General features: G+C 41.1%; 1 protein-coding gene across 1 annotated transcript; it reads right to left on the bottom strand.

Moving 5' to 3' along the window:
* Positions 1-55: 55 nt before the first annotated feature.
* On the bottom strand, positions 56-27,055 carry CSRP1 (cysteine and glycine rich protein 1). The gene is made up of 6 exons (XM_020782576.3): positions 26,886-27,055; positions 13,301-13,413; positions 6,272-6,440; positions 5,105-5,234; positions 3,756-3,849; positions 56-2,473 (listed from the first exon to the last, which is right to left on the bottom strand). The coding sequence occupies exons 2-6, from the start codon at positions 13,410-13,412 to the stop codon at positions 2,397-2,399; spliced, it is 582 nt and encodes a 193-aa protein (XP_020638235.1). The 5' UTR covers position 13,413; positions 26,886-27,055; the 3' UTR covers positions 56-2,396.
* Between the last annotated feature and the right edge of the window lie 942 nt (positions 27,056-27,997).

Here is a 27,997-nt window from a genome sequence, read left to right as displayed (position 1 = left end):
TTCCCACATGGATAGGTTTCCTCTTCCATGATTAGAGAAGAGTCAGACACATTGATTCCTTTTTACTGCTTTATTGAATTATGTAGAACTTTCCCTGAACACGGCTCTTGTATATAACAAATATGGTAAAAATATTACGACTACAGTTTCTCTAGCATGCAGGTTAAGAAGTGTGTAAAGAACCATTGATTTTAATCTAATTCCATGGTAATCACCTAAAAGGGAGATTAAAAAATTACTCAGACTGCATCCTAAAAGGAGAAGGAGGGCTAAGCATTCAGCTCACACTAGAATTAATTGTCATAAAACTGATTGAAATTAAATTAGGGTACACATTCGTTGAAATCCCGTTGCTTACCATAATAGGTTGCACTAGAGTGGGACGACTGAATCAGTGGGGATTTAGTGAGTCAGTTCCTCCACAAATAATGTTTATTTATATGGGTCTACTTTACTATGTGACTTAACATAGAAAAGTAAGTTGCAACTAGAGTAAGTCTATTAGAATAAGGAAAACTATGGAGGACTTGTCTCACTAAAATTGTCATTGACTCCATGGGCCTACTTTAGTACTATGCTAAGGAACAGGATTTCAGCCATAGATTAATTTCCTTACCAGAAAACCCCAAAGCTCACAGTGAGCTTGTACAAAAAGAAGAACTGAGACTGTCAACTTTGAGTTCCATACAGTATTTGGATGAAAGCTGAAGCCAGAAGGTAAATTCCAAACCACATTGATCTTAATTCTACACTACGACTTGGAGTAATCACTGTCTGAATTCACCTAGTACATTAAAAACTTGCTGGAAATGGTTCAGATATGATGGATCCTGATGAGAATGCTGGGTTTGGACAAAATACTTGGGCATCTATGCAATGAAAAGGCCCTCTTTTCTTCTCTTGGGATCTCCTATATTATGGGGAGATGAAAAACATATCTCTCCAGTGTGACTGGGGCACCTACACACAGAGAGAGAAGTGGAAACTACTACTTTGTTAAACGTTTTTTTCTGGGGAAGTGACACAGAGTGGAATGACAGCAACCTGAAGTGGCAGCATACCCTGTATTTTCCATGGTCCCATAACAGAGCAGATAAAAGATGGAATCCTTTTGCCTCTGAATTCATGCACCCTTTAGGAATAATAAAAATGCTGAGCAACATCAACAGAAAAGGCAATTACAGAGCAGCCCTTGGCAGCTTATTTTTTGTATAATCTGATTTCTCTCAAAATACATAAAATAGGGTCTGCATCAGTGCCCACTAACTGCTGAATATGTTGATGCACTGGAATTCTAGATTTTAAAAAATCTGTTTGATATTTCTCCAGGCTTCCTCTAAAAATTCTAGGAATGTACTATATTTATTTATACAGTTAAATGCTCCTTCCCCCTCCTTTCAGCTTTTGCATTTGAACAAGTTCATATTTTTCACCTCTTTATCTCCATAATTTTAAAATCATCCTTGATATTTTGAGAACTGTTGATAAGACTGCTAGCTACTGTGTAACTTGAAATCACAATATTATGACGTGTTTTCACAAAAAATACCCTACACAATCGCCTGTTTGGGAGACAATACTAGGGGAAACAGTTGCAGTCTTTCATATACTGAGATGGATATGCTGTCTGCTAGCTATAGTTCCAAGTATGGCTGAAAGCATAGGTATATATTAATGGATGCCATTAAGTGAATGTGAACCTGGCAGGTTAGAGCCCATTACAAGTATCTGGAAACTTTTAGTGTTCTTAGAGGCCTACAGAGCAAGGCCATAGGTTGGCTGGCTAGCTAGCAAACACAGGGTGAACCAGTGATTCACTGGAAAGCAGCAGATTCTGTTGCTGTACAGTGGTGCCTCGCTTGACGAGAATAATTCGTTCCATTCAAATTGCTGTTAAGCGAAATCCTCGTCAAGCGAAACAAAAAAGCCTATTGAAATGCATTGAAAACTGGTTCAATGCATTCCAATGGGCGAAATACCTCAGCGTCCAGCGAAGATCCTCCATAGGGCAGCCATTTTCGGTGCCTGTAAAGCGAGGAATCCATCCTAAAACACAGCGGGGAGCCATTTTAAACAACGGGCGGGCATTTTGAAGGCCCGACGATCAGCTGTAAGGATCGTAGTTAAGCAAAAAATTGGTTCCCGAAGCAGGGAACTGATCGCCGTTAAGTGATTATTGCCTATTAAAACATCGTTCTCTGATCGCAAAAGCAATCGCAAAAACTTCATCGTCAAGCGATTTCCTCATCTAACGAGGTAATCATCAAGCAAGGCACCACTGTATTATGAATATATTTGCAGGGTTTGTTGAAGTTCCCTTGGTCTTTGTGAGGCTGTAAGAGCTCAGCATGAGTGAAGCATTCAGTGCTGGAAAAAGAATATCCATGGCCAGCTCTTCACTGGGAATGGACCAGTGCTCCAGCTCCCTGCCCAAAGCCAAATCCTTTGGGTCCAAAATTCTTGGCATAGCAGCCTGTGTGAAAGGAGAAGAACAAAGCAGTTAGATCACAAGTGGCAAGAATGGCTGAGTTAAAAAAAAAACCCAACCCTCCTACTGGGTAAGCCATATAGCAGCGATGGCAAACCTATGGCACACATGCCTCAGCTGGCATGCAGAGCCCCCTCTGTGGGCACGTGAGCCATAAGTCACTGATCACTACTCCCCCCTCGCAGCCAACCTGAGGAAGCAGCTGCAGCCACAATGCTGGCACCCCGACAAGCAGCAGGCCAGGATCTGGAGTGGGGTCTCAAGGCACCTCTGTACCCAGGATTCCCCCTTCCGCCACCACTTCTGCTTCCAGCCCCCCCCCCCAGTATTTGGGAATGTAAAAATTGTATTGGAAGTGTTGAGGGCATCTCAGAATGTGGGGGTGCAGGCATATATTTTGTCTTGCCCTTTTTTGCATACATAAATGTTGTTAGGAATCATTTCCAGTTAGGGAAACTGAAGTAGAATCATAGAATAACTGAGCAGGAAGAGACCTTTAAGGCCATCAAGTCCAACCCCTTGTTCAATGCAGGAATCCAAATCAAAGCAGATCTGACAGAAAGTTGTCCAATTTTCCCTTGAATGCCTCCAGTGCTGGAGTGCTCATCACGTTCTGAGGTAATTAGTTCCATTGTTGTACTGTTCCTCTTTATATTCATCCTAAATCTGGCTTCCTATGACTTGAGCCCATTATTACGTGTCCTGCACTGTGGGTTGACTGAGAACAGATCCAGCCCCTCCTCTCTATGATAACCTTTCAAGTATTTGAAAAGTGCTATCAGATCTCCCCTCAGTCTTCTTTTCTCAAGGCTAAACATGCCCACTTCTTTCAGTCTTTCCTCATAGGGCTTGGTATTCACTCCCCTGATCACTCTTGTTGCCGTCCTCTGAACTTGCTAGGAAAGAGAGACTAGGGAATTCTCTGCCTGTTGCAAGCAAAGTGACAAATCACTCTTCCCTTCTTGGGTGATGTGCCCCTAAATAATAGTTCATCATATCACAGGATATTTTGCAACATTTTGTATCCTAATCCTCCAGGCCCATTTGGGGAAGGATGGAACCTTCTGTATTTGCATACCTCTGGCAAGTGGCCAGAAGTTTGGGATTGTTACGGGGGGGGGGGGTAAATATTACTCCAAGAGGCAGCTTTCCAACCTCTGCAATTCACCAGCAACTGACCATCACATGCTGCTAGTTGTCCCAACCTACCTGGGGCCTCTGGAATAACAAGTCTTACTTGTTATTTCGTGAATACAACAAGTCTTACCTTTGCAGTAGATTTCACCATCCTTGTCAGCCAAAGTTGTGGACTCTAGGCTTTTGCCACACTTTGCACATCGGAAACAGGATTTGTGCCATGACTGAAGACAACAGAGAGGACAAATCATGGGGAGTGCAAGCAGAGTGTAAACTGTGACACTTGGGGCCTCTACATTACATGCTGCTAAGTACCTAGTTTTACTAGGTCAGCATACGCAAGCGGCAATATGGAAGGCTAGCAAGTAATCTCAATGCAGTCCTCTACCAAAATATTCCAAATGCATTGAAAAACAAAATAGTATTCTGCTTCTAAACATTGAAGAGCTTGAAAAACTATATGAAGTTATTTTATCTGAGAATATATTCTTAAGGAAGAGGTGTTTTGTTTTGCAGATTAATACACAACAGTGTCTGCTCACTGCAAATGGACACTTCTAGGTTCCCCCACTTTAATGTTCAGCTAGGACCTAAGGAAGAGAATGTATCTATCCAACTATTTTCCTAAATTATCATTGATATGTGATTGTAATTGCTTGGCCCTATTTATTTATAGCATATATCAGATGCTACAGCAAATGCGTTCCAAAGACCAGCAGTTTATACTTCAATAAAATAATACAACTGCTTATATTGTATGTGTGTGTATACAGAGAATAATTTGTGAACTGCTTTAAAATGCCAAAGGTAGAACAGGTAGAAAAGCTGCTTCCCAGGCTATCAATTTGTACATGTATATTTTATTTATTTATTTATTTATTTATTTATTTATTTATTTATTTATTTATTTATTTATTTATTTATTTATTGTATTTATTGTATTTATACCCCGCCTATCTAGTCATTTCGACCACTCTAGGCAGCTTACAACAAATGATAACAAGTTCTAAAAAATTTATAACAATTAATTAATTAGATGATTCTATAAGATGGGAAAAATAAAAATAAATCAAATAAAGAGAGAAAAAAAGGAAAGAGGACAGGAATTAACTGGAAGGGAAGGCCTGCCTAAACATCCATGTTTTTAGTTGGTTCTTAAAAGTACCCAGCGAGGGTGCAGCGCGAATCTCCGGAGGTAGGTTATTCCAGAGACGAGGAGCCACCGCTGAGAAGGCCTGGTTTCTAGTTCTTTCTTTCCAGGCCTCCCTTGGCGTCAGGCTCCTCAGCCTCACGTAGCAAGTTTTAATGTGTCTTACATTGTTATAACTATAACGTGTGATAAATGCATACTTTCCTGGACATACAAATCAGGAAATCCCAGTTATCTGTAGTTTCCTGTGACGTTTCTTGTTCCAAATTAATATATGATCAGAGTTCAGCTAATGCTCCAGATCGGGCTTTCTGTTAATGAGCTCTTACCTTTCCTGCTCCAACCACCTTCTCGGCAGCATAGACAGCTTGTCCGCAGCGAGGACAACCATCAGCACCTCCCACCTTCTGTGCCATTTTTGATGCATTGGGATTGTTGGTGGGCTGATGGGGCTGAGCCCTGTGGAGTCCAGACAGGAAACCAGTCACTTTGTGGTCTGCCTATGTGTGAGTCTGTGGAATCTCTGTGTGAGAGGAAATTACTTGGGATGGACAATTCAGGTTGTGACTGGGCTGAGTGGGGATGAAAAGAAGGGTCTCATCAGAATTCAAGAGCCATAACAGATATAGCACAGCTACGTATATCTAAGCTATATCTCCCAGAATGCTGGTTGGGAATCATAGTCCAAAACAGTAACAGCTCCAGCTACTGATACATACTGTATTTTATTTTGGCTGTAAAGTGAGGGATAAAGCACAATTCTTGCATGATTCTTAAGTAGCAACCCTAAACACCATGGTTTCTTTGCACTACAAAGACCTGGCTGGCTATAGCGTCCATATGCATTCAGCTCAATACTGAAGAAGCAGGGGTTCCCAACCTTGGGGCCCCACATGTTCTCGATCTAAAACTCCCAGAAGCCTTCACCAGTAGGTGTGCTGGCTAGGATTTCTGGCAGTGATAGTCCAAGAACATTGAGGGACACATGGTTGGGAACCACTGTCCTAGAGACTGCCAATGTTTTGTGAAAATAGATTGGTTCACAGAAATCATCTCCAGGTTATTGAATAGATGTTGTTGGTACAAGAATCCCAGGAAAAATTGGGATTTTCTTGGTCTATTGAATACTATGCAGAGATTAAAGCTTAAACTTCTTTGAGAATTACAGTAGTTCCTGACTAACTGCCTGCTTTTCCCAGGTTGCAAAAACATATAAATCAGGGGAGGTGCTTTGCAGAGGAAACAAAAGACCTGAAGAGTGGGGAGGGGAATCTGTCAGCATGAGATTCTCTTGAATTAATGCTTGCATTTAGCTTGCTTTGTTTTGTGACTGGTTGTTAGAAGGTAAACAGAGACTTAAATAAGTCTGATTGTTGTGGGAGGTATACCCACTGAAATTGCATCTCTGAGGAAATCCTGTTGGGGGATGGATTGATAATAATAATAAAATACTGTTTTCAGTTTGACTTCAAGAGACAGAAGAAATTATTACTCACCCTTCATGTTTGATCCCCAGTGCTTCCCCCTTGTCCATACTCAAAGTCCCGGCTCCCTGTCCGTATCCATAGCCTTTTGGGCCATACTTCTTCCCATAACATGACTTGCAGTAGATCTCCTCTCCATGCACAGCCACTGTGGTGCTGTCCAGGTTCTTCTTACAAACCACTGCAGATTGAAGAGGCACCAATCAGAAGTGATGCATGAGTTTCTAAAACAGGTAGCCTCTGGAGGTGTCTAAGTAGCCTCTCAAATAACAGACTAGGGTCAAGCTGTGGGTCATGCAGAGGCAGTTTGGTGCCTCCTCCCCAGATGTTGTACAACAGCTCCCACAATATTCCTAATCATAGGTCATCCTCGGAGGCTAACATATAAAAGAGGCAGCAGTTCATTTGTCCTTGATATGGGAAATCTATTATCAGACTTTTTTTAATGCATATGAGTGCATGATATTTTAAAAAGTAGCTGGGTGCTGTGTCTACAGCTCTGGAAGAAGTAGGTTAATCTTTCCAATAGTCGTAGATTTAGAACAGGTAGCCATGTTAGTCTGTGCTAGCATACAGGGCAAAAACACAAGAAAAATGAAAAATAAGGAAGAGAAAAACATTGTGGCATCTTAAAGACTAATTGTTGTATTTTAATGTGAGCTTTCCTGGACAAGTCCACTTCCTCTTCTCCAGTATTATTTCTTAATGTTTTTCCCCTACAAGGCTAATAGCAGATTAGGAGCTGAGGAGACTGACAGGGAAATTACACTAGAAAAGTACCATATCTCAGTCTTCAAGAAAGAACATTGTGTGGCTGACAATACAGTAAGCTAAATGGATCTCATATATCATGCTTCATTAATAATTAGGTCCAGTTTATCCCACTTTTCCCTATACAGTGGTGCCTCACTAGATGATGATAATCCATTCCACTGAAATTGCTGTTTAGCGAAATCATTGTCTAGCGAAAAGCATTTCCCCATTGGAATACATTGAAACCTGTTTAATGTGTTCCAATGGGGAAGAATCGTCATTGTCTAGTGAAGATCGACCGTAGGAAAGCCACTTTGCAAACCACCGATCAGCTGTTTAAATTGCTGTCTTACGAAGCTTAGGTCCTGAAAACACCTGTTTGCGAGCGCGGAGAGAGCTGTCAAAATCGTTGCCTAGCGAAAATCGGTTTGCGAAGCAGGGACCAAACATTGCCCAGCGAAATTCCCCCATAGGAATCACTGTTTTGCGAATCGCTATAGCAATCGCAAAAAGCCGATGTCTAGTGAAAAAATTGTCATACAGGGTAACTGTCTAGCGAGGCACCGCTGTATGTACTATCATTTAGACCAGTGATCCTCTGGTTGTTGGACTGCAGTTCTCATAATCCCTTACCATTGGCTATTCTTACTACAGATGATCAGAGCTGTGGTTCAGCCTCATCTATTGTTGAGCTACCACATGCTTTGCACTCTCATTTATATGACATCCAGGATCCTACTCCAGATTCACATTTGTGTAAAAAAAACAACACAGAAGTCTTGGCAGCAAATTCCCAGTTATTAATGACAGTTCCTAAGCCCAGGAACACAATCATGTTGTTAATGAGAAGCAATTTGCTCTCAAAGCTTATACTTTATGGAAGTTTAAATCAGCAGTAGAATTCTGATTAGTAAGTGAAGTAGTTAAGAATGAAATATTTTGGCAATGGTGGCAAAATGCAGCAGAAAACAAATCACAAATTAAATTCTATACAGGAAACTTCCTCTTGAACAGAATGCCCTCATGTGCAGTACTCAGGGGACCTAAGTAAAGTTTTTATGACTGGGTCAGGCTACAAAACTATTGTCCTTAGAAGTTCCATGAACAAATATAAATTGCAAGATTAAAGATATAACAGGAGAGAGAATCCTACTGCTGGAACAACTAGGGCAGTAGACAATTATTGCAATCGAACACTGAATTTGTAGGAAAGTGTATGTTACACATAAAAGTTGTGGGCTGAATTGTGAAGAGGAAGAAGATACTTAATCAACTCGTAATTAAAACTAATGCTTTTGCTAGGCTGGATCCTGAGTTATTCAATAAACAGGTTACCCAATAATTGACTATGTATAAGAACATTTTCCTCCCAAATACCGGTGCTTAGAAAAGCTAGGTTTTGGTAGGCACATCTCTACTTTTGGGGCTGCACTCCACTTAAGTTTTTTTGACCATTCTGGGAATTGTAGCCAAAAACAAAACAAAACAGATTTTTTTTTCCTAATAGCTGCCAAATATGCCTTTTAATTTGAACATCCCTCCTCTTGCTTTAGATGCTAGAATCAAAGAACTACAGAAGTTGTGGAGGAAAGAAAGTAGTTGGATAGGGTGGGAAAGACCAAAACTGAAGCTAATTACATAAGCAGCTAAGAAGAGTGGGCTAATGTTAAGCTGCTTCTAGCTGCAAATCAATTAGACCCTTCTTGAGTCCAGTCAGTAGTCTTGAAAAAGACTGCTCTTTGCAACTGCCAACATCAGTCACACTTTAAAAATCTCAGGAGGCGAGAGGTTCCTTCTTTATCCAAAATACATTGTCTTACTCTTAAAGAATGCAGAAACAAAACCAAGTCCTCCCCTAGGAATGCCACAGTAGCAACAGTAGCTGCAGCTTCTATACCTAGCTACTAAATAAGGGAATCCCAGACTGAATTTCCCATCCTTATTACCAAATACGGTGCTTTTCTCTCTTGACACTTAGACCTCTGCGGAGAGAAGTAAGAGGAGGAAGAAGAGGTGGAGCAATCAGCATGTAACGAAGACTGCCAGAAATCCTTTTCCAGCAAAAATAGCTCATACGTCTCTAACTGGCCTGGAATGGAGTTCTGGGCCCGCCCAGATCAATTGTCCTGTTAAGTCAGTACCATTTAGGTATCCCCATTTCAACAAGCATATCTTAACTGGACTGCTGAGCCAGCACCACCATCTTTCAGAGATACTTTCTCTGTTTTGCCCTTCTTTTCCTTCCTAATCTTGCTACCTTTTTAGAAAACAGACCATTCATAAAACAGATCTTTGTGCAGTTCTTACAGAAGCCATTGCCAAATTCCTTGCTAAAATGCTATTTCATTATTTGAAGTCAGACCTTCAACTCTCATGTTTTGATGTTGAGATTCCATAGGTATGAGCTCAGAAAAGCTCAAAACCTCTAGACATTTTCTTCATGGTGGGGGGTAGAGGAGGGGTTATGAACAGCTGTTAAACACTTCCACACATTTCAGGCTAAATCTAATGTAACCCAAGCTCACTTCTGTTTTTACAATTTCATTTCCTGCAGTTGAATCAGATGAACTCCTGTTGCTCTGTTGTCATAATTAGTGAAACAGGAACCCATCAATTTTTGCTGTGACTTACCATGACTCTTGTTCAGGGCAAATGTGGTCCATTTTTAGTACCTTCCGAGGCAAAGTGATATATATGGGCAATTTATCTTTCCACACAGAACTGGAGCCTGACTCTCATACAGAGCAGTTAAAGATTGTCCAAGTCTCCTAGCAGACTACTAATAAAAACTGTGGTTGGCTTGTATTCTTTGGGTGTGTGTGTTTTAAAGGTTGATTTGCAGCAGCTTAATCCCTTCTATGGTTTATTTCACTGGGGCTGTCCTACACCATGCTATGTATTTTAACAGGAAAGTGGTTTTAAAGAGACTCATAAACAAGATAAAACGGCCCATGGTTAATCAGTTGCCAGCACTCCCACGTAGTCTTGGGTGCTCTGATGTACGTATGATGTGATATTTGAGGCCTTGTTCCCTGTTTCTGGAAATGTAGGTACTGATACAGAGAATAGCCACAGATGGTCTTGTTCTCAATGAAAAAGGAAGTCTTGACATATCAGAACACACATTTTTTTTCATTCCTGCCCAAGAATGAAAAGACCAATCTCCTGTTTTTTAATTTATTTGGTCTGCAGCAGTGTAAGTAAAATTGCATACATACATTGTAGGAAGTTTGGTATTTTTGGCAGAAAATTATGAGTCTTTTGTGCAAAACACAAAACACAAAGGTTTTTTTCTGGCATAACATAAGGTGTGTGGTTTTTTGCAGAAAATTACTTCTGCAATTTTTTTTGCAAAAATGTCAAAATGAGAAAAAAGACCCACAACGCTTATAACCTTGCTTGGCAGCAAGAAAACTTCTGAATTCTTTTCTTCTCACTTACAGGGACAAAATACATGAAGATATATAGTTCCATTTTTAGGGACAATAAACATTATTGTAGCACAGAAGACTAGAAAAAGCACCTATACCAATATCTGCAATATGTCCCATCAACTACATGCTCTTTGTTGTTCAGGTAGTTTTCCTACTAGCCAGGATTGTTTAAATGTAAGACTCAATTCCCCTATTCCTGCATTATGAAGGAGAAACGTGAACAATAGCTAAGGCTGCCCTCATCAGATCTCGCTTGTTCCTTGTGATCTAAGTAGACTGAAGCAATCACAGGCACCAGAGGTTAGTTCAAATTAAAGATTTTGAAGTTCATTAGAAGGGCAACATAACTTTGTTTCTGAAGTCTCTGTCACCAGTCAAAAAAACAAAAAGGACAACAACAGCATGAAGCTACAAACCAGCTGTTGCTCTGGCTTAGGTCCAGCATTAAAAAAACGGCAGTTTCTTCATAGCTTCAGGAAATTTGTGGATAATCACAAAACAACAGACTTTTTTTGGTTGTTGCTCTTACTGCTTTTAGCTTATTCAAAGCCAAATAATGTCTTTGTGGCTGTCAAAAGCAAAAACAGATACAAGGGGTCAACAGCACTGTACCATCAAAATAATTACAGCATTAGAAAGTTCAATATTAGATGCAGTATGGAGCAATGCACAAGTACAATTTTTAAAAAAATCTTAAAGGGCCTTTAAAAAAACTGCATACCAGCTATCTGAAGAGATTATACTCTTAATTCTCTGTTTCAATAGGCAGGATCCTTGCAAATATAGCTATGAACACATTTTTAACAATAGGATTGGATTTATAATAATATCTAGAGAACAGTTGCCAGTGTGTAACAATCTCAAAGAGAACTACTAAAACAGAAATAAGAAATGTGCAACTTTCCAGATGCTGCTAGTACTACACCTCTCCTCAGCCTGAACCAGCACAGCTCAGTGCCAAGGCATGATGGAGGATGTAGTATAAAAACATCTGGACAGTCTTCTGTTCCTAGTAAATTAATTTGTATGCATGAATTTAGTATGAATAGAAAGGATTACAAGATCTTTGGAACTTTGGCCCCAAAGATAAATATACTATACAGCAGTGGTCACCAACCTCGGGCCTCCAGATGTTCTTGGACTTCAACTCCCAAAAATCCTGGCCAGCAGATGTGCTGGTGAAGGCTTCTGGGAGTTGTAGTCCAAGAACATCTGGAGAACCAAGGTTGGGGACCACTGCTATACAGATATTGTCAGCAGTTCCCAAAATTTTTGGCACCATGCCCTTTTTTGATTTCTGAGAAGCCCATGCATTTCTCAACTATCCTTTAGCATTACCATCTCCTTATTTTAAAAATAATAATGATAATGATGATGATGATGATCCTACATGACTGGACTAAATGTCAAGGGGAACCTTTCCCTTTACCTTTAAGGATGTTAACTTGGAGGTAAAGTCCTTTACCCCATGGTATGGGAGGATAGCAGCCTTACCCACTATAATGCACCTTCCTCTGCAACTTTGCTGGACAGACATAATTGGGTGGGAAATTTTCTCAAAAAGACACAGCCACCAGCACCTTTTACTCAGTACACAGGAACACCAGATATGCCCTTTTAATAGCCAGTGCAGTACCTTGTATCTGAAGTGAATGTGGCTGCAAACTCCTGCTGTTTGAAAGCACAAGGGTAATGAAGGTGTGCCACTTGGCTAAGTATATTATGGGAATCATCAGAAAGCCTGATGACTAGCACACATCTTGCTATGTACAAATATAATAGTCTTGAAGCATCTTATGGGCAAGCATATTTATTGTGGCATCAGCTTTCGTAGAGTACAGCTCACTTCCTCACACACATGAAATATTGTTCTAAGTTGCAGGTAAGGGCAACTTGTGACCAAGAAAGGGAGCCTTCTCCTCCAAATTTGGGAGCCAGAGCCCCCCCACCCCAGTCCCAGTGCACAAGCCACTTCTAGTTACAGGTATATATGGATCTGTATTCACATGTTTGTTCATGGACGATCTTTCCCTTTGCATCAGGACTGCTATATGTAGTCATCATTAAGCTTCCATGCAATTTTTATAGCTTGTGCTTTCCATTTTCCTCTGACCTCACAAGTCCAACTCCCTTGCTTCCCCATAACGTTACATTTATATACATTTGCAAGATGGGATCAAGCATATGAATGCATTTACTTTGCCACAAAAACTCTTAGTTGGTTTTGCTGCATAGCTACCTCTCTAAAAACAGATACAAATATTGAAACTCTGTGCATAGCCAAAACCTCTGAAAATGAGTTGTTTGCTTACACATGATCCAAATAAGATTAACCAATGTGGCAACAACACCCCCCCCCACACACAAACACACACACTTTTAATGTAGATAAGTCCTATTCATTCAGTTTCATCTCAGAAACATATTAATCCATGTATCCTGGAATCCCGATGACAGATGATTGGGAAGGTAATTAATACTTTGGATAGATGCCTATTTTCCAAAAGAGATGTAAAGCCTCCAGTAGTTGAGTCCCCCTATCGGGAGAATGGTGGCATATAAAGCATACAAAAAATTCCCAAATCTTTCATGTAGTCATACTCAATAAAAATCTCTGAAAATCTTTAATAATCTTCCCTTCCTTTCCTCTTACTAATGTCTGTGAGAAGCGGGCAACAAGAGACCTGATACCTAAGTGACAACATAAGAGCCCCGTCTCATCCCACATGGACCACAGACAACAGCTGAAAGAATCTTCAGATTCACTCGTTAAGCTGGCAAGAACAGAGAAATAATCTGGCACATGTAACGTATGGATAGAAAAGCCAAGGCAATTTTGCGCTGCTGTACTCACTGCACAAGAAACAGGACTTGTGGAAACTGTTCCCTTCACATTGCACTTCCTCAGCAAAGTACACTGTTTTCTGGCACACACCACACTTCTTTCCTCCACCCCAGTTTGGCATCCTGTGAAAGGAACAAACAAGAAAACTCGTTTACCAGAAGACCAGTTAAGGGGAGAAGGAATGCATTTTCAACTTAAGCGTGAATTGACAAGTGGGTGTTTAAAGCACTTGCTAAGGATCATTAATTAAGGAAGACCCTGAAGAAAGACTGACGCTTGTGCATGTGAAAGCTTTAATGGCATGGGCTGAAGTGGTTGGAGCCTGACAGCAGCTCAGATGGCGGTGTAACTCAGGTTGTGTCCATGCCACTGGCCCTCAGTTTTTTTGCTCCCTACTTTTGTTTGATCTTGCACTGTTCTGTGTTCATTTTTCAGTGTATATATACACAAAAATTAGCATAGGAATGAGAGCATAAATAATGGATTGCAACATTTTTGATAAAGGTGCCCCATTCTTCAAATGGGCAGAATATAGGCAAATGCACATCTGCATGCTTTATCTACAATAGAGGAAGCAGTGTATGTATGCAGGCACTAAACGGCTGTAGACATTAATAGATTATAGCATTGTTCTTTCTTTCTTTCTTTCTTTCTTTCTTTCTTTCTTTCTTTCTTTCTTTCTTGTGAAGCAAGGTAGACAGCTAGTCACTTCACTGTGTGTGCACATGTTTCCACTTTTTCTGCAGTATGTGCCGCCTTCAGAAGGTGCATGGGTTAGAAACTACGGCTCCAGACCCTATGCATTCATTAAGGAGATTTAGAGTTCTCTAGCTACTATACTTGATCCCAACAGTCAGTAGCCTATTTCACTGATGCACTCCTACCGCGTTTCCCCGAAAATAAGACAGGGTCTTATATTAATTTTTGCTCCAAAAATGCATTCGGGCTTACTATCAGGGGATGTTTTATTTTTTCATGTACAACAATCTACATTTATTCAAATATAGTCATGTCATCTTCTGATTGCCGCACAATGGTGGAGGGTGGGGCTTCACTTAACTAGAATAGATGGCAAAGATTCAAAGAGCTTTATGTGGCCCACACTCATTGGACACACAGTCCATATTCCTGCTTTATTACACAGTAGGGATTTCATGCTATGTTTGAAATAATGTACTTCTGTAGATACCTGTATATCAAGACTGTCCACATCTTTTGGGATGAAGATTTTGAAAAAAAATAATGTAAGACGATCAATCCCTAAGTGTGGCCTGATTGCCAGATGGTGTGGGGTATAAATCTAACAAATAAATATTGTTGCATCCTAGATTCCTTTAAACAGCGATGCCCTAACAATCCCAATGCTATGGAAGCCAAGACATCCTGTCTTTCCAGCCCTCTTCCCCTACCTTTTGAGGCAAACAACAGTCCAGAAACTGTGGATCACGTGATGGCAGAAGACATAAAAACAATAGGGTGGGAGAAGCTGCCTTTGCCTCACTGCTGCTTGGTTTGGAATGTTACGAGTAAAAAGCAAAATTCTGAATTGCAGCCTGACAACCGCGTAGACATGTCTTTGCAGATCTTTATTTGTTTGCTTATATTAGCAACAAAATGCATATGCTATACATTAAGAGGCGCTGGGTGTCAATTTGATTTATCAGGCATTTAAAGTCAAGATACCCTTGTCTAAAGTCAGGCCATGCACTGGCTTGTTTAACATTTAATGTAGACATTTATGCTTTGGCTCCACCATCACTCCATCTGCCATGACATACCGTTCTGTACCGTATTGTTATTTGTTTCCTTTTCATGGGTCAGTTAGTTAATTTATATCCTGGAAAGTGATATCTAGCTATTAGGAGTCGAGCTAAGAGGTGCCTTGGATAGGTCTGTGACCAGATTTAACTTTCTGAATACAGGTTAGTTCTATTCATTTATTTCCATCTAACATGTTGGATTACTACTTGCTAAATCTGAAAAAAGAGACCAGTTATTCTACAAGGAAAAAAATGGCTGACAGTGGCACCCACGGGGTAACATAATACCCAGACAAATGTTAATCTGATTGTCACTATAGATCAGGCACACAACCAGCAATGTCCTGACTTGCACAGTTGCTAAACGTAGAAGCTCATTCTCTCCCTCTCCCCCACCCCCAATAATAATATTCTCTTTGAACAAGGCATTTAAACTCAAGTGCTCTGTCTTAGGAGTGTGCAGGAGTCTCCTGCTCTGTTCTGTACCCAAGGAAGGACATGCAGATCAGCACCAACTCATCCTGTAGCCTTTAGGAGACATTCCAACCCATTGCACCCCCAGGTATGTGCATCTCTGGATCAACATTTAAATAACATTACTGTGAGTAGGAGGTGAAATACAAATCGCTATGACCTGCAGGGGTCCCATAGTCACCCTTCCACAACCACACACATACTCACTGCTAGAAGTTTAGTCAATTAAACTGAGAGAAGAAAGAAGAAGAATAGCCTAGATGCAAAAACGCTTCTGGAACCAGCAGATCCGTGTACTGTATTACTTTCAATTTGACTTATCCTTTCTTCAACTGACATTGCTGATCTTATTTTTTAACCCAACAAAGGGTGAATGGGATACAAAGGATCCACTTTGGTGCTACTCCACCACAAGGGTGAAAAGTAGCCCCTTGCTGCATCCTGAAGGCACTCTAGAACAAACACCCAAATTCAGTCTGTTTTTGCACAATTGTCCCAAGAAAGTGTGCATGCCTATTCCGCTTTTGAAATATCTCCAACTGTGCTCTGAATGCATGAAATCTGTTGTGTTGTGGCTTCTATTTAAGAAAGCATGGATAAAATTCAACTGTGTTTTGTAATCCTGAAAATGGTTGCACCAGGGCTTCCTTCTCCCAGGTCACTCCAAGGATCTGCAACTCTTTGCCAAAAGAGGCTAGGTTTGCCTGCTCCCTGATGTCCTTCTGTTGCTAGGCACAGATTTTTTTTTTAAATTCAGGCAGACTTGCAGCAATTAAAAGGTTCAAATCACTAGATTTGAACTGATTTGTTGGATTTTTTAAAGACAAGACAGCATCAATATTTTAATTGTATTTTAATAACATGTTGCATTTAATTCTATTTTAGTGTTGGTACATTTATTGTATTTTAATTATCCACTGTACAACTGTACTGTAAGCTGTCTCGGGTTCCAATTTAGGAGAAAAGCAGTATATTACATTGATCAATTCATTCTAAGTAGACAGACAAAGAAGCAATGGTGTAGATCAGGAAGGGGCAGTTGTGTCCCTTCAGAAGTTTAGGGATTGGTGCTTCCATAATCATATACCATTGACCTTGAGGAACACATACTGTATCTCAATTTTCCTCAGCAATGACTGACACGAAAAAGACAGAATCTAAACTTGTATACAAAGTCTGTATAGACAATCCCCCCACCCCTAAGATTTAAAGCAAGATGGGTAAGCTGGGCACTGTTTTTTCTCAGCATGACTCTTGGACATTTCATAGTTACATAAAACAAACTAGTCAGATAAAGCTTTCTGTGTCACTCTACTGTCAAATTAGGAAAGAGTGTACACACTGTACAGTTGTTAAAGGTGAAGTACTCTTCCAAAACAAACAAAAAAACAGCACTATACAAAAAGGCAAGTTTTAATGCTGCTGGGTGACCGCAAGTGGAATGGCCATGTGCCCAAAAGAAGAAGTTCTTACAGCACGAAAGGTTGTGTAAACAAGGGGATTCCCTTATGAGTAATCTCCCCCAACCCTACTGAAATTCCCCCTTCTATACAATTATTCTGCTTCAAGGTACATGAGCATACCCCTTCCTAGCAACCTATTTTCCTAATACTTAAGTTCTGGGTTAGTGTAACACATGGTTTGGATCCAATGTCAGGGAAGTAAGTAGAGGACAGGAGTGTTATACTGCCAGCCGTTGCATAAGCACCAATGGAAGCAACACCTAGTCTGATTAGATTATGATAAGTGGTACAGTGGCTTGTATAAGTAGAAATGTTGGATTTGTCCCTTGTGCCATGAAGAGGGAGTCTCCACAAGTATCCACAACCTTGAATGCATCTTGATATATATCACCAGAGGCATTTCTCTATACCAACTCATCAGCCTGGCTTCCTTGCAGAGGGCAGAGATGGAAAAATGTTGTATTTGGACTACAAATCCCAGAAACCCACAGCCAGAGATAAAAACAAATGTTCCCCAACTCTGGCAGAAGGCCACCAGCCCCGATGGAAGAGCATGGGCTGAGTAAAAAGTTGTTGTCTTCTTTTCATGCCTGCTGGGCGTATTAGGTTTGCTTTAGCCACTTACTCATTTTAAAAAGTAACAGCATGGAATCAACTGTTGCAGGAAATTTTAAGAAAAGTCGGCAACTTTCCGGTTGGAATGATATCTTCCCTGTTTAAATAAATATTTGCCTCAGTTGTCTATCTCATCACAGTCTTTCCTCCTCAGTACTCTGCAAGTGAGCGTTCTGACATCTGCCTCCCTCCCCGCTTGGCCAAGTCATTCCAGCTAGGAGGCTTGGATTACCTTAAAAGGAGATGTGGCTCAGAGTCTCTCATTTCTTTCTGCTGGGGCAGGAGCTCAGTAAACAGCGCAGGAAGAAGGCCAGCCCTGGCTTACAACAGAGAGAATATAGCCGAAGAACTATTTCTTACAGATGCACAATCATGAAGATTATGAGCATATTAAAAAATGAGTCCAAGGGCTGCAAGTAGCATTGACAAGATGAAACTTCCACATGCCCCAGGGCCACAATGATGAGATCAAGAGGTTATTTCAACATAAGCAGTTCCTTTTATGACACATATGTTTCCCAAACTTTCCTTTTTTGGCTTTGGGTTTAGCCTTTGTGCTCACTGAAAACTAGGAGCATCTCCCAATAATTTGAAGGATTTTTTTTTCTAAAGCTTGGAGAAGGCACTTCAATCTTTTATGATCAACTGTGATGAATTAGTAAGCTCCCTGGTAAGTATGAAGAGGTTTTGATGCAGAATCCAATGAAAGTTGGTTTGTCTTTCCCCTCCTCCCTATCGCAACCCATGAAGAGCAGATAACCAGCAAAGGTATGAGTGTGAATGAAGTGCACAAAACAGAGCACAACACAAACTGTGGCAAAGTTCAAAGGCTTTAGTTATCCCTGTTCAAACTTGAGCATATGACAGTGAATGCAGGGCAAGTTATAGTTTGTCCTTCTCAATAAAATACAGAGGAAAAACATAATAAGGGTCAGACTGGCCATTTTGGGTGTGGGGTGGATCAGGCTACAAAAGGTCTGTTGAAGTCAGGGGAAGGAACTATGTGCCATTTGGCATCCTCATCTTATCTGAACATCAAATGATCCCTTGTAGCCCAAACAGCTGTCAATTAAGTGCTTCTCCTGGTCATTTGCAGAGGGCCGGGGAAGTGGATTTTTTTAAATACGTCACTGCTCTCTCCCTCTGTTGATGTCTGTTCCATTTTTCCCTTCCTCCTCCCTGTTTAACTTCCCTCATTTTCCCCATACTTTTTTTCTCAATCTGTAACCATAATAGCAGTTGAAATTAGAGGCTGCCGAAGGCTACTATCACCCAGCTGAACAGGCTAAACAAGGAGCATGCCAAGAAAGGTGCATGACAGTTCTTGAAGGGGAAGGATGGCTTGATCTAAGTAGAAACACATGCAAGTGCAGTCTGGACCAGTGTGGACAGATTCTAAAATGGTAGAGACTGTTTTGAATGTTAGCACAAATGCTGTCAGCCAGCCAGCCACTTACCACTGTTGCCATTTGTTCTGCATAATATTCTTAGGTATTTTGAGGTTAGTTCAAGAAACTACTTCTCCTGCCTCTAATGAATCTTCATGATAACATAAGAAATCCAGCTACATGTCTACAGAAAACTGCAATACATTTATCTGAAACAACAGTGCTACTGAATTTTTTTTAAAGTATTCTGAGAAAATGTTGTGCCATGCTGGTGGAAAGCCCTGAGTATGCAAGAATCTTCTAAAGTCACCTTGCATACGAAAAGGATAACTAATCACACAGCTTTATTTGAATCTTTATAACATCATTCCCTGCTCTTTACTTCCATTTGATTTCATTTGTACTGTATTAGATTCACCAGGCACTAAAATCCAAAGTCCTGATTTGTATTGAATCAAATTTCCTTAATGGGGGAGGGGAGATGACAGGATGCCTACAATTGACTAGGGCCAGATGTGCCTGTGTATTAGAGATCCTAACATCAGGTCAATCTAATAGCAAACAAAATTGCTTCAATTCTAAGAAGTTATGAGATAACAGGGTTGTACTAAGCAACTGAAAATACATCTGATACTGAAATCAGAAAATCAGATTTCCTGATTCCTATTTTTCATTCACCCGTTGTTTCAGGGCAGCTGTACAAGCAAGATGAGGTTTTGCATAGTAATCAGTATAAATCCGAGGGTAAGCATGTGTTCTGAACTACCAAGAGCAACTTCTAAGGATCTTGTTCTCATGTATAGCCAATATAATAGTCTAGTACAGATGCTTAATGTTTCTTGTTATTAGGAGGAGGAGAAAGCACATTAGCATTTGTTTCCATTGTCTTCATGTCTGAGTAATCAGAATGTAAACAAACGCTTTGTTCCCCTCCTATTGACCAATCACAAAACCAAGGGGCCAGTTGTGTAGCGATGGGTTGACAGTTGAGGACTTGCCCCTTCTAACCATCAAGTCTGTCTAGTTTGGCTTTCCCATTTCAGCTGCAGTACAAGGCAAATGCTGTATTCTTGCTATATCATTCATGGTTCTGTATAGAGTTTGGTAACATTACTTGCTGTGACCATAATTCTTAAAAATCCCCCAGCTAACTGGGTATTGTGAAAGGTACAGACTTAAGAAAATAACTTTTCTAGCTTCTGGTTCTAAAGAACCATCCATAACTTGAACTTTTAATACTCCTCTTATTTATGAATGTTAATATATCTGTCTAATGCTTTTTTAATATTGTAATAATTTATTATTTAACTTTCAACTTTTACTCTTTTAATACTTTAAGCCACCTTGGATCCTTTAGGAGAAAGGGGGCATATGAATATTTTAAACAAACAAAGAATAAATTTCACATTTTGCAGATTAGGATGTCAGGGGGCTTGAGACTGATTTGCTGACACTGTCCATGTAGCCTGATTGCAGAGTAAAGTCTATGGTTAGTTGCACCTTTCTGGTAAAATTGCTTGCTTTCACAATGGAGACCATAGATTTTGAATGATGTTGAATTTATGTAGTCCTCCTTTGTGTCAGTATCACTTTTAGGTTCCATTCATTTCTCTGAAATGAAGCAACCAAGGAGTAGGAAAAGACCTCCTAATGATCCTGAAAACAGGGCTAAATTAAGCACACTGGGCATTATCCAAACGCACAGTTGACTAATCATCAACTAAACCATCAATTGGGAGAAAAATAAAGTTTCTGGAACAGGTGGCCCAGGCTCACATTTGACACACAAGCTAGGGTTGGGATTCCTCCCTGAGGCATTGAAGAATATGAGCGAAGAAAACACTAGTAACTGCAAATACCAAATTCATTTGGATATCTGCTTTTTTACATCTCCCTCCTCTTTTTTGCATGGATCATATATTTGCAAAACAGAAGACAGATCATTTGAGAGTGATACATACACAATCATATTTAGAAGAGAGCAATGGAGAAAGGAATGCAGGATTTAACTTCAATACAGCTTACTTCACTCCATTTCTATGTTCCGTCTACATCCCTTACAACTATTTTAAGTATTTCTACCCTGCTTTTCATGGCAAAATGCCTCCACGAAAGGGCTTGTTATGCAACTAAAATAGTAGTAAAAATACAGTTTTAAAATGATAGGTATTCAGTTAAAAAACCCAGATGAAAGAAAATCAAAGCAGACGATGACCGAAAGCCTCCCAAAACAAGATCTTCTGAGCAAGGTCAAGAACAAGAAGGGGGATTGGCAGGCCTGCCAGGTTGAGTTACAGAACTGTGGGAGCAGGCTGAGTAGGGCTTTCCTTGGTTTCCTACTAGTGCAGAATTGACTGCAATGCCCTTGTGCTCAGTCTAACAACCTGCACAGCTGCAGTTTACATTAGATTATCTCAAGCAGATGTCAAATTCTCATCATTCTTATATTCACCACCATCTTTGTAACTTTAGGTTTTGTGACATTTTTGCACCTGGACCAGGAGTCATTTCTCAGGAGGGGAAGGTATGTTGGCTCAGAGAGAAAATGGAGATGGGGATGAAATAGCAGAGCCCCACAGAAGACTCGCCAATATTAGTAATTTTGTAGAGTATGTGTATTTATTTTCGTTTTTATACTGTCTTCTATAATACGTTGTATAAAACCTATGACAAGCCTAATTAAGCTGAAAGAGGAGTACCAGTAAGCCAGAGCTTCAAGTGATTTCTGCTGAAAGAGAACAGCCAGCCTGCATGGCCTTGGGCAAGCTACACAGTCTCAGAGCACCCTCAGAAGAAGGTCATGGTATTTTTGAGTATTTTATACCTAGAACATGCTGAAGACAGAATTGACTTGACAGTACACAACTGCAATTATTAATCAGGCGATAACCCTTTGAATAACCCTTGTACTGCAGAACTGGAAAGGACCGTATGGTTCTTTCAGTCCAGCCCCTTAGAACTGAACTCTCAACCTCTGGCTCCACAGCCAGACAGCTAAGCCCCTGAGCTATCCAGCAGTTACACTAAGTAAAAAAAATAATCAATAGTGGTAGTACTTCTTTGGGTGTGGATCTGTCAAGTAATCAGAAAACCTGGCTTTCAAAGAGCCTATACACTTTGTCACACCAGAATTGTTATATGTCTGTCCATCAGGGGAAGCACCTCTTTTTGAAGGGCCCAAATATTTTCTGAATGTACAGAGATAACGTCTCAGGAAGCACCAATGTATGTAATTCATCCAGCTGAAAAAACTGGTCTCATCCTGGCAAGACTTGAAAGCTAGTCTTCAATATTTTTATATCCCGCCTATCTGGTCAATATGACCACTCTAGGCGGCTGCATCAATTGCATCTGTTAGGGAAGAGTTTTTAGTTGAGGAAATTTTGTGTAGGTGTGTTTGCAGAAATCTCCTATGCCAAAGCTGCTATTCCAGCATGCATTATCTATGTATTATCTTAACACAGTGGGGGCTCCTATTCCATTTTGGCCTTGAGTGAAATGAAGCAACAGCAAATAGAAGAGTTTGCTGGTCATGCTTGCTGTGGGATTCTGGAAATCGTATTCCAAAACAGCAACTTTCCCACATTCTGCTAGATTGGATTCATTCATAGTGGTCAGGATGGCAATGGGCAAGCCTCTTAGAAGCTGTTCATAGCACATGATGGTTTGTTATGACTGGTGATGGGAGTTGAAGTGGAATAAATCACAGGGAGCTGTGGATTCTCTTTTATCCGTATCTGCCCTCTTCCCTAGTATGCTGGAAGATTTGCTCCTCTCCCTTTAGGTATATAATCACTAACCACAGTTACAAAACGCTCTAGTGTTCATTTGGAGATGGTGGCCTGGAACAAACAAGAGGGCAAAGATCTCACATCAGCTGTTAGTGAAGTCAGCATCAACCAGACAGTGACCTCAGTTAAACTAACTGCATAAATAAATACAGAAGGAAGATACTTCCTAAGTAAGGAAGTACAGCCGGGAGATAGTGGCCTGATACATAGCACTACAAAAATGACAGAGCAAATTATCTCATTGGGTAGCCTGTGCGGATGACTAGTTCACATCAAAATGGAGCTGTGGGTGTGTTTTCAGAGGTGACAACCCTGTGACTTAATAGTGGGTTGTGACATTGAAAGGGAGGATGGGGGAAAACCCTCTTCTATTTCCTTTTTTTTCTTTTTTAATATTTCCCTAGCAGATGCATTGCAATTCTAATACTATGCTAGAGTGGTCTTAAACAACTAGATAGGTGGGATATAAATAAAATAAAATAAAATAAATAAATGCTAAGCTGATGTATTGCTCTTTTGATATGCTGCTTACCGTATTTTTCTGTTTATAAGATGACCCAATGTATAAGATGACCACCCCCCTTTTTCTAACCCCAAATTTGATCCCTGCTTTTCCCTTCCTTTTGCTAAGCTACAGGGCTTAGCAAAAAGGATGGGAACGCTGTCTGGGTAAAGGCTGCACAATTGCAGCCCTTAGATCCTGAATCCCTTTCATGGCTGCTTTACCCACTTCCTAAGCCCCACAGGGCTTAGGAAGTGGGTAACGAAGCTTTGAAAGGGCTGTACAATTGCAGCCCTTTGATCCTGAAGCCCTTTCACGGCTGCTTCAGGATCACACTTTTTTTATCCTGAAGCCCTTTCACGGCTGCGTTACCCATTTTCTAAGCTCCGCGGGGCTTCGGAAGTGGATAGAGCAGCCATGAAAGGGCTTCAGGATCAAGGGGCTGCGATTGTGCAGCCCTTTCATGGCTGCTTTACCCGAAGGGAACCTTCCCTTCCTTTTTTGCTAAGCCCCCTGGCTTCGCAAAAGGCAGGGAAAAGTGGCTGCCTTCCTTGTATAAAACAACCATCAATTTTTTTGTCTAATTATTTAAGGGAAAAGTGTCATTTTATACATGGAAAAATAGGGTACTTGATTTAACAACAAAAAAGGAAAGCCACTGAAGCTGGCTAAATGACAGCTATAGGAAAAGGCAAGGAAGGAGCTTTGTGGGCTCCACCCCCACAAAGCAGTACATACCCAGAGCAGACCCAGTTGAGCCGAAAGGCAGTAAGGGGGGGGGGCTAGCTCCCTTCCATCTCACGAAAGCTCACCCCGATGTGCCAGTACTGCCACCATGAGCTTGCTTTCTTGCTGCATTCTATGGGTAAATTAGGTAAACTGGTCTCATGAGATTTTTTTTTAAATGTTACCCTCCCTTTTCCCCTTTTTTCTGTTTTGTTTTTTGGTTAGGACTACAAATACAGTAGTCAAACAATGTGGATAGTTTACCACTGTGCTGGATGGGGGAATTTGGGGAGTTAGATTCTGGAAAAGTAACTTGTCCAGGCTGAGGGTCCCTGACACAGGAAATCTTCAGGCCAATCATCAATATTCTCACACTGCAGATAAAAGTGTGACCCTCCAAAATTTAAATAGCTCAACGTACACAAAATGCCATGAAGGAAACTCAACATTTTATTGTGGTTGTTATACCAAGATTTTATAGATTATACTCAGTTGCAGTCAAAAATTTTCCAAGCTTGGTCTACTGAGGAAGGAAAACAGACACTCATGTAATTATCAGACCATTGAGTAATAGCATACTTTACCATAAATGGATATCCTTTAGAACTAAATAGCTATTCAAATTCTTAAGTACAGAGGTACTGTAACTAGACATGGCATGATGATACTAACTCTGTGCAGCAGTGCCACACCTCACATTATTAACTGGCCAGTACCTTTCTGCAATAGGCTTAAATGCTGAGTTTTCATTCCTTAGTGTGGTCTGAAAAATTCTTGGCACAAGCTTTGGCAATTCATGAAAAGAAATTTCCTAGAATAATCAAACATTCTTCTGGGTACACTGAGCTGGACTTAAAAACAGCAATTCACCAACTCTCAGTCTCAGTTCCTGTGTTACAATACATTATGTAGGATGTGTTGTGAGAATGACTGATGGCAAGGAACAGAACAGAATAGAATATAGAACTCAAGAAACTAAGTGGTTACTGGAAACAGATTCTGCAATTGAGCACAAAATGCAGTTATGCTGACATTTCTCCTTTGCTGCTGTTAAGAGCAGGGGTGGTGGTAAAGTGTTCCTTATTTATTTATTTAGTAGATTTATACACAGTCCATCTAGAATGTGTCTACTCTGGTCAGTTTATATATAACATAAATATAAAATCCTTGCCTAATTATGTTGTAAATCACCCAGATAGTGCTTCAAGTAGTATAGAGTGGCATGAAAGTCAGAATAATGAATAAAATAAAAGTTTCTTTTTTGAAAACAACACACAGTGCACAAAGAGGTTAATTCCCTCTCCCATACTCCCCCTTCATTCAACAACAATTTATCTCCATGACAGTCTAAGGGAGCTTTACCAGTTACTTCACTGGAAAGTGGACCCTATCCTCATAGGATGTACCCATGCCTTGCAGTCAAAGTCAATAGCCACATCCATGTCTCCTCCATTCACCAGGCCCAGCCCCTTGCCTGCAACAGGGACCTAACATGTTCAGCTCTTTTGAAATTCTGGTGTAACTAGGCCTGAGGGTTGCACTCAAGCATCCTCATTAAGGATATAACTGTCACTGAACATGACTGGCAGTTTACAATTGCAACAATAAAAGTAATAACCTCAAGGTATGCATCTATGAACAAAAGCACCTTCTGTTATGCAGATCAGGAGCTTACCTAACATGTTGCTCTAGAGCCACACACTTAATGCCAACAAAATTTCAGCAGAGTGTTGCCACTTATATAGCACATCAGGGTGGTGGCTGCTGCTGCTACACTATACATTCCATGGTGCCACTGTGTTACAATACCATCAGCTGGTTAAGATGTCAGCTGGAGTACTGTGTCCACTGTAAGATGGGCTTAAAAGAACTGAAGGAGAGATTCAGGTTCAGTGTTAGGACAAATTCCCTAATGGCAAAAGAAGTTTGACACCGAGCTCAATTAACCGGGATAGGGATTCTGCTTTGACGGGGTTTATAAAGATTACTTTTTTGGACTACAGATCTCAGAATCTGGAAAGGGGGGTGAGTATTTCAGGGAGTTGTCTGAGAAGTAACTAAACTCTACGTAGTAGTTGAAAATCTTGACGCAGAAGCAGGAGAACCACCTGCTGGGAAGCTCCGGATTTCCTGCTTTGAAGGCAGGGCCAGCCAATCCGAACAGTGAGGCCCAAGTTTATCAACCAAGAATAAACACACCCATGTATCTTTCACACATCCCTCCCATACTAAAACTCTAGATTAACCAGTAAGTGCGAGAAAGACTTTAGATTTTTTTCCCTTAGCCCCCCTTACTTCAAAATGAGAATAATCTTTAGATCATGAAAATATACACACAAAGGCAAAAGCTGTACAAATGGGTGGCTGCATAAAGCTATCCCGCTTTTACTTCCCATCTGAAATATGTGAAATATTTGAAACAGTGCCTTAATTAATTAGTTAGTTAGTTAGCAATAACCCTAACCCAAATTGGCAGAGTTGTCACTATGCATCCCAAAAGATGAGAAAACACCACTGTTAACAGAATGGGGTGCGGGTCAGGCACACTGGACAACGAAGCTGCCTTCCCCCCCACACACACACACACACTGTCTGATTGCCGTTTTACACAGGCGGAAAAAGCACGTTCCATGTGCTGGAGCATGCACAGAGGTCTGAACCGTCGTGCTGCGGAAGTGACCGCCGCCTAACTGTAAAAATCAGCAAGTAAATCTAGATCTGGAGGACTTCTGCGGCAACGTAAGGAAGACGAGCACCTCCGGGCGTTCTTGCACGCGAAGCTTTCCCGCGAGGAGAAGCAGGGCTGCGGCAACCCGGCATTCCCGGCTGGCTTTGGAGGCGCTCGGTCGAGAAGCGGGACGCGCCCGGCCCTTACCTGGCGAACGCTGCGAATGTGGAGTTGGTGGCGGGGGTTGTTCTGGCGTCTGTCTTTCCCGCCTGTCGCGCTCGTCTCCCACCCGAGCTGGCCTGGCTCAAGCCTCGGAAGCGGGGCTTGTTTTGTTCTCCTCGGCGGAAGGCGTGCCCCAAGAGCGACACCCAGCCGCCAGCCCGAAGCGGCTACCAGGGCGGGAGGAGGGCTGGGCAAGGCAGGGCCCCCTTTTTCTCACCTCCCCCTCTCTTTCTGTGCTCAGTTCCACAAAAGGGCTGATGTCATGTTTCCTGAGGAAACGAACGACTCGGGCGGGCCGGCGGACGACGCGGCAGCTCTGCCCACCCAGAGCGCTTCTGCTGAAATAGGCGCGCTCTAGCAGGGATCAGGACGCGGGGCGTTCTTCTGATGTTCGGATCAAGTGCTTTCAATTTATGTACAAGTTATGAACCTGTCCTGTCGTTCATAGTCCCGCAAACTCAAAGCCATGGCTCCCTTTATAGGGTTGGTCCATCTCATGTTAAGTGTTCTTTTCCTACTGTCTTCACATTTTCCTCCCCTTATTGTCCTTTTTAATGAATCTGATCTTTTCGTTTTATGTCCAAAGTAAGATAAACTCTGTTTAGTTATTTTAATGCGGGACATATTGAGAAGAATACATATTATCTGGAAGCGACTTTTGGAACCTCTTAAGATACAGTGGGGTCTTGACTTGAGAACTTAATCCGTATTGGAAGGTGGTTCTCAAGTCAAAAAGTCTGTAAGTCAAGTCTCCATTGACCTACAGTGCATTGAAAACCGATTAATCCCGTAACAGGCCGTTTTTGTTCCATTTTGGTTTTTTTCTGGTCTGTAAGTCAAATCTCAGTCTGCAAGTCAAACCTAAATTTTGCGGCCAGAGAAGTCTGTAACTCAAAAAGTCTGTAAGTCAAGCCGTCTGTAAGTCAAGGGTCCACTGTATAAACTTCAGATCAGAGCGAACAGTCTTCTCATTCCTTCTCCTCCAAGCCTAAGTGAGGATGCTGCCACCAACTAAAATTGGACAAAACCCCCTGTATAGTTAAAGCACCTCACAAATGCTGTGTGTGATTTTTTTCAAGATGGATTTTATGCATTAT

Source organism: Pogona vitticeps, chromosome 4 (assembly GCF_051106095.1).
Source record: "Pogona vitticeps strain Pit_001003342236 chromosome 4, PviZW2.1, whole genome shotgun sequence".
NCBI classification, from domain to species: Eukaryota; Metazoa; Chordata; class Lepidosauria; order Squamata; family Agamidae; genus Pogona; species Pogona vitticeps.
Note: the sequence above shows the minus strand (reverse complement) of the source record. Positions and strands in the feature narration are given on the sequence as shown.

Bases quoted from the DNA above. Each gene is read 5' to 3' on its own strand.
- CSRP1 (XM_020782576.3), bottom strand. From the start codon at position 13,412: ATGCCAAACTGGGGTGGAGGAAAGAAGTGTGGTGTGTGCCAGAAAACA. The intron at 5,235-6,271 runs GTGAGTAATAAT...TGGACTCCACAG, and splicing joins CTGGGGATCAAACATGAAGG to GGCTCAGCCCCATCAGCCCA. The intron at 3,850-5,104 runs GTAAGAGCTCAT...TGTTGTCTTCAG, and splicing joins AGGTGGTTGGAGCAGGAAAG to TCATGGCACAAATCCTGTTT.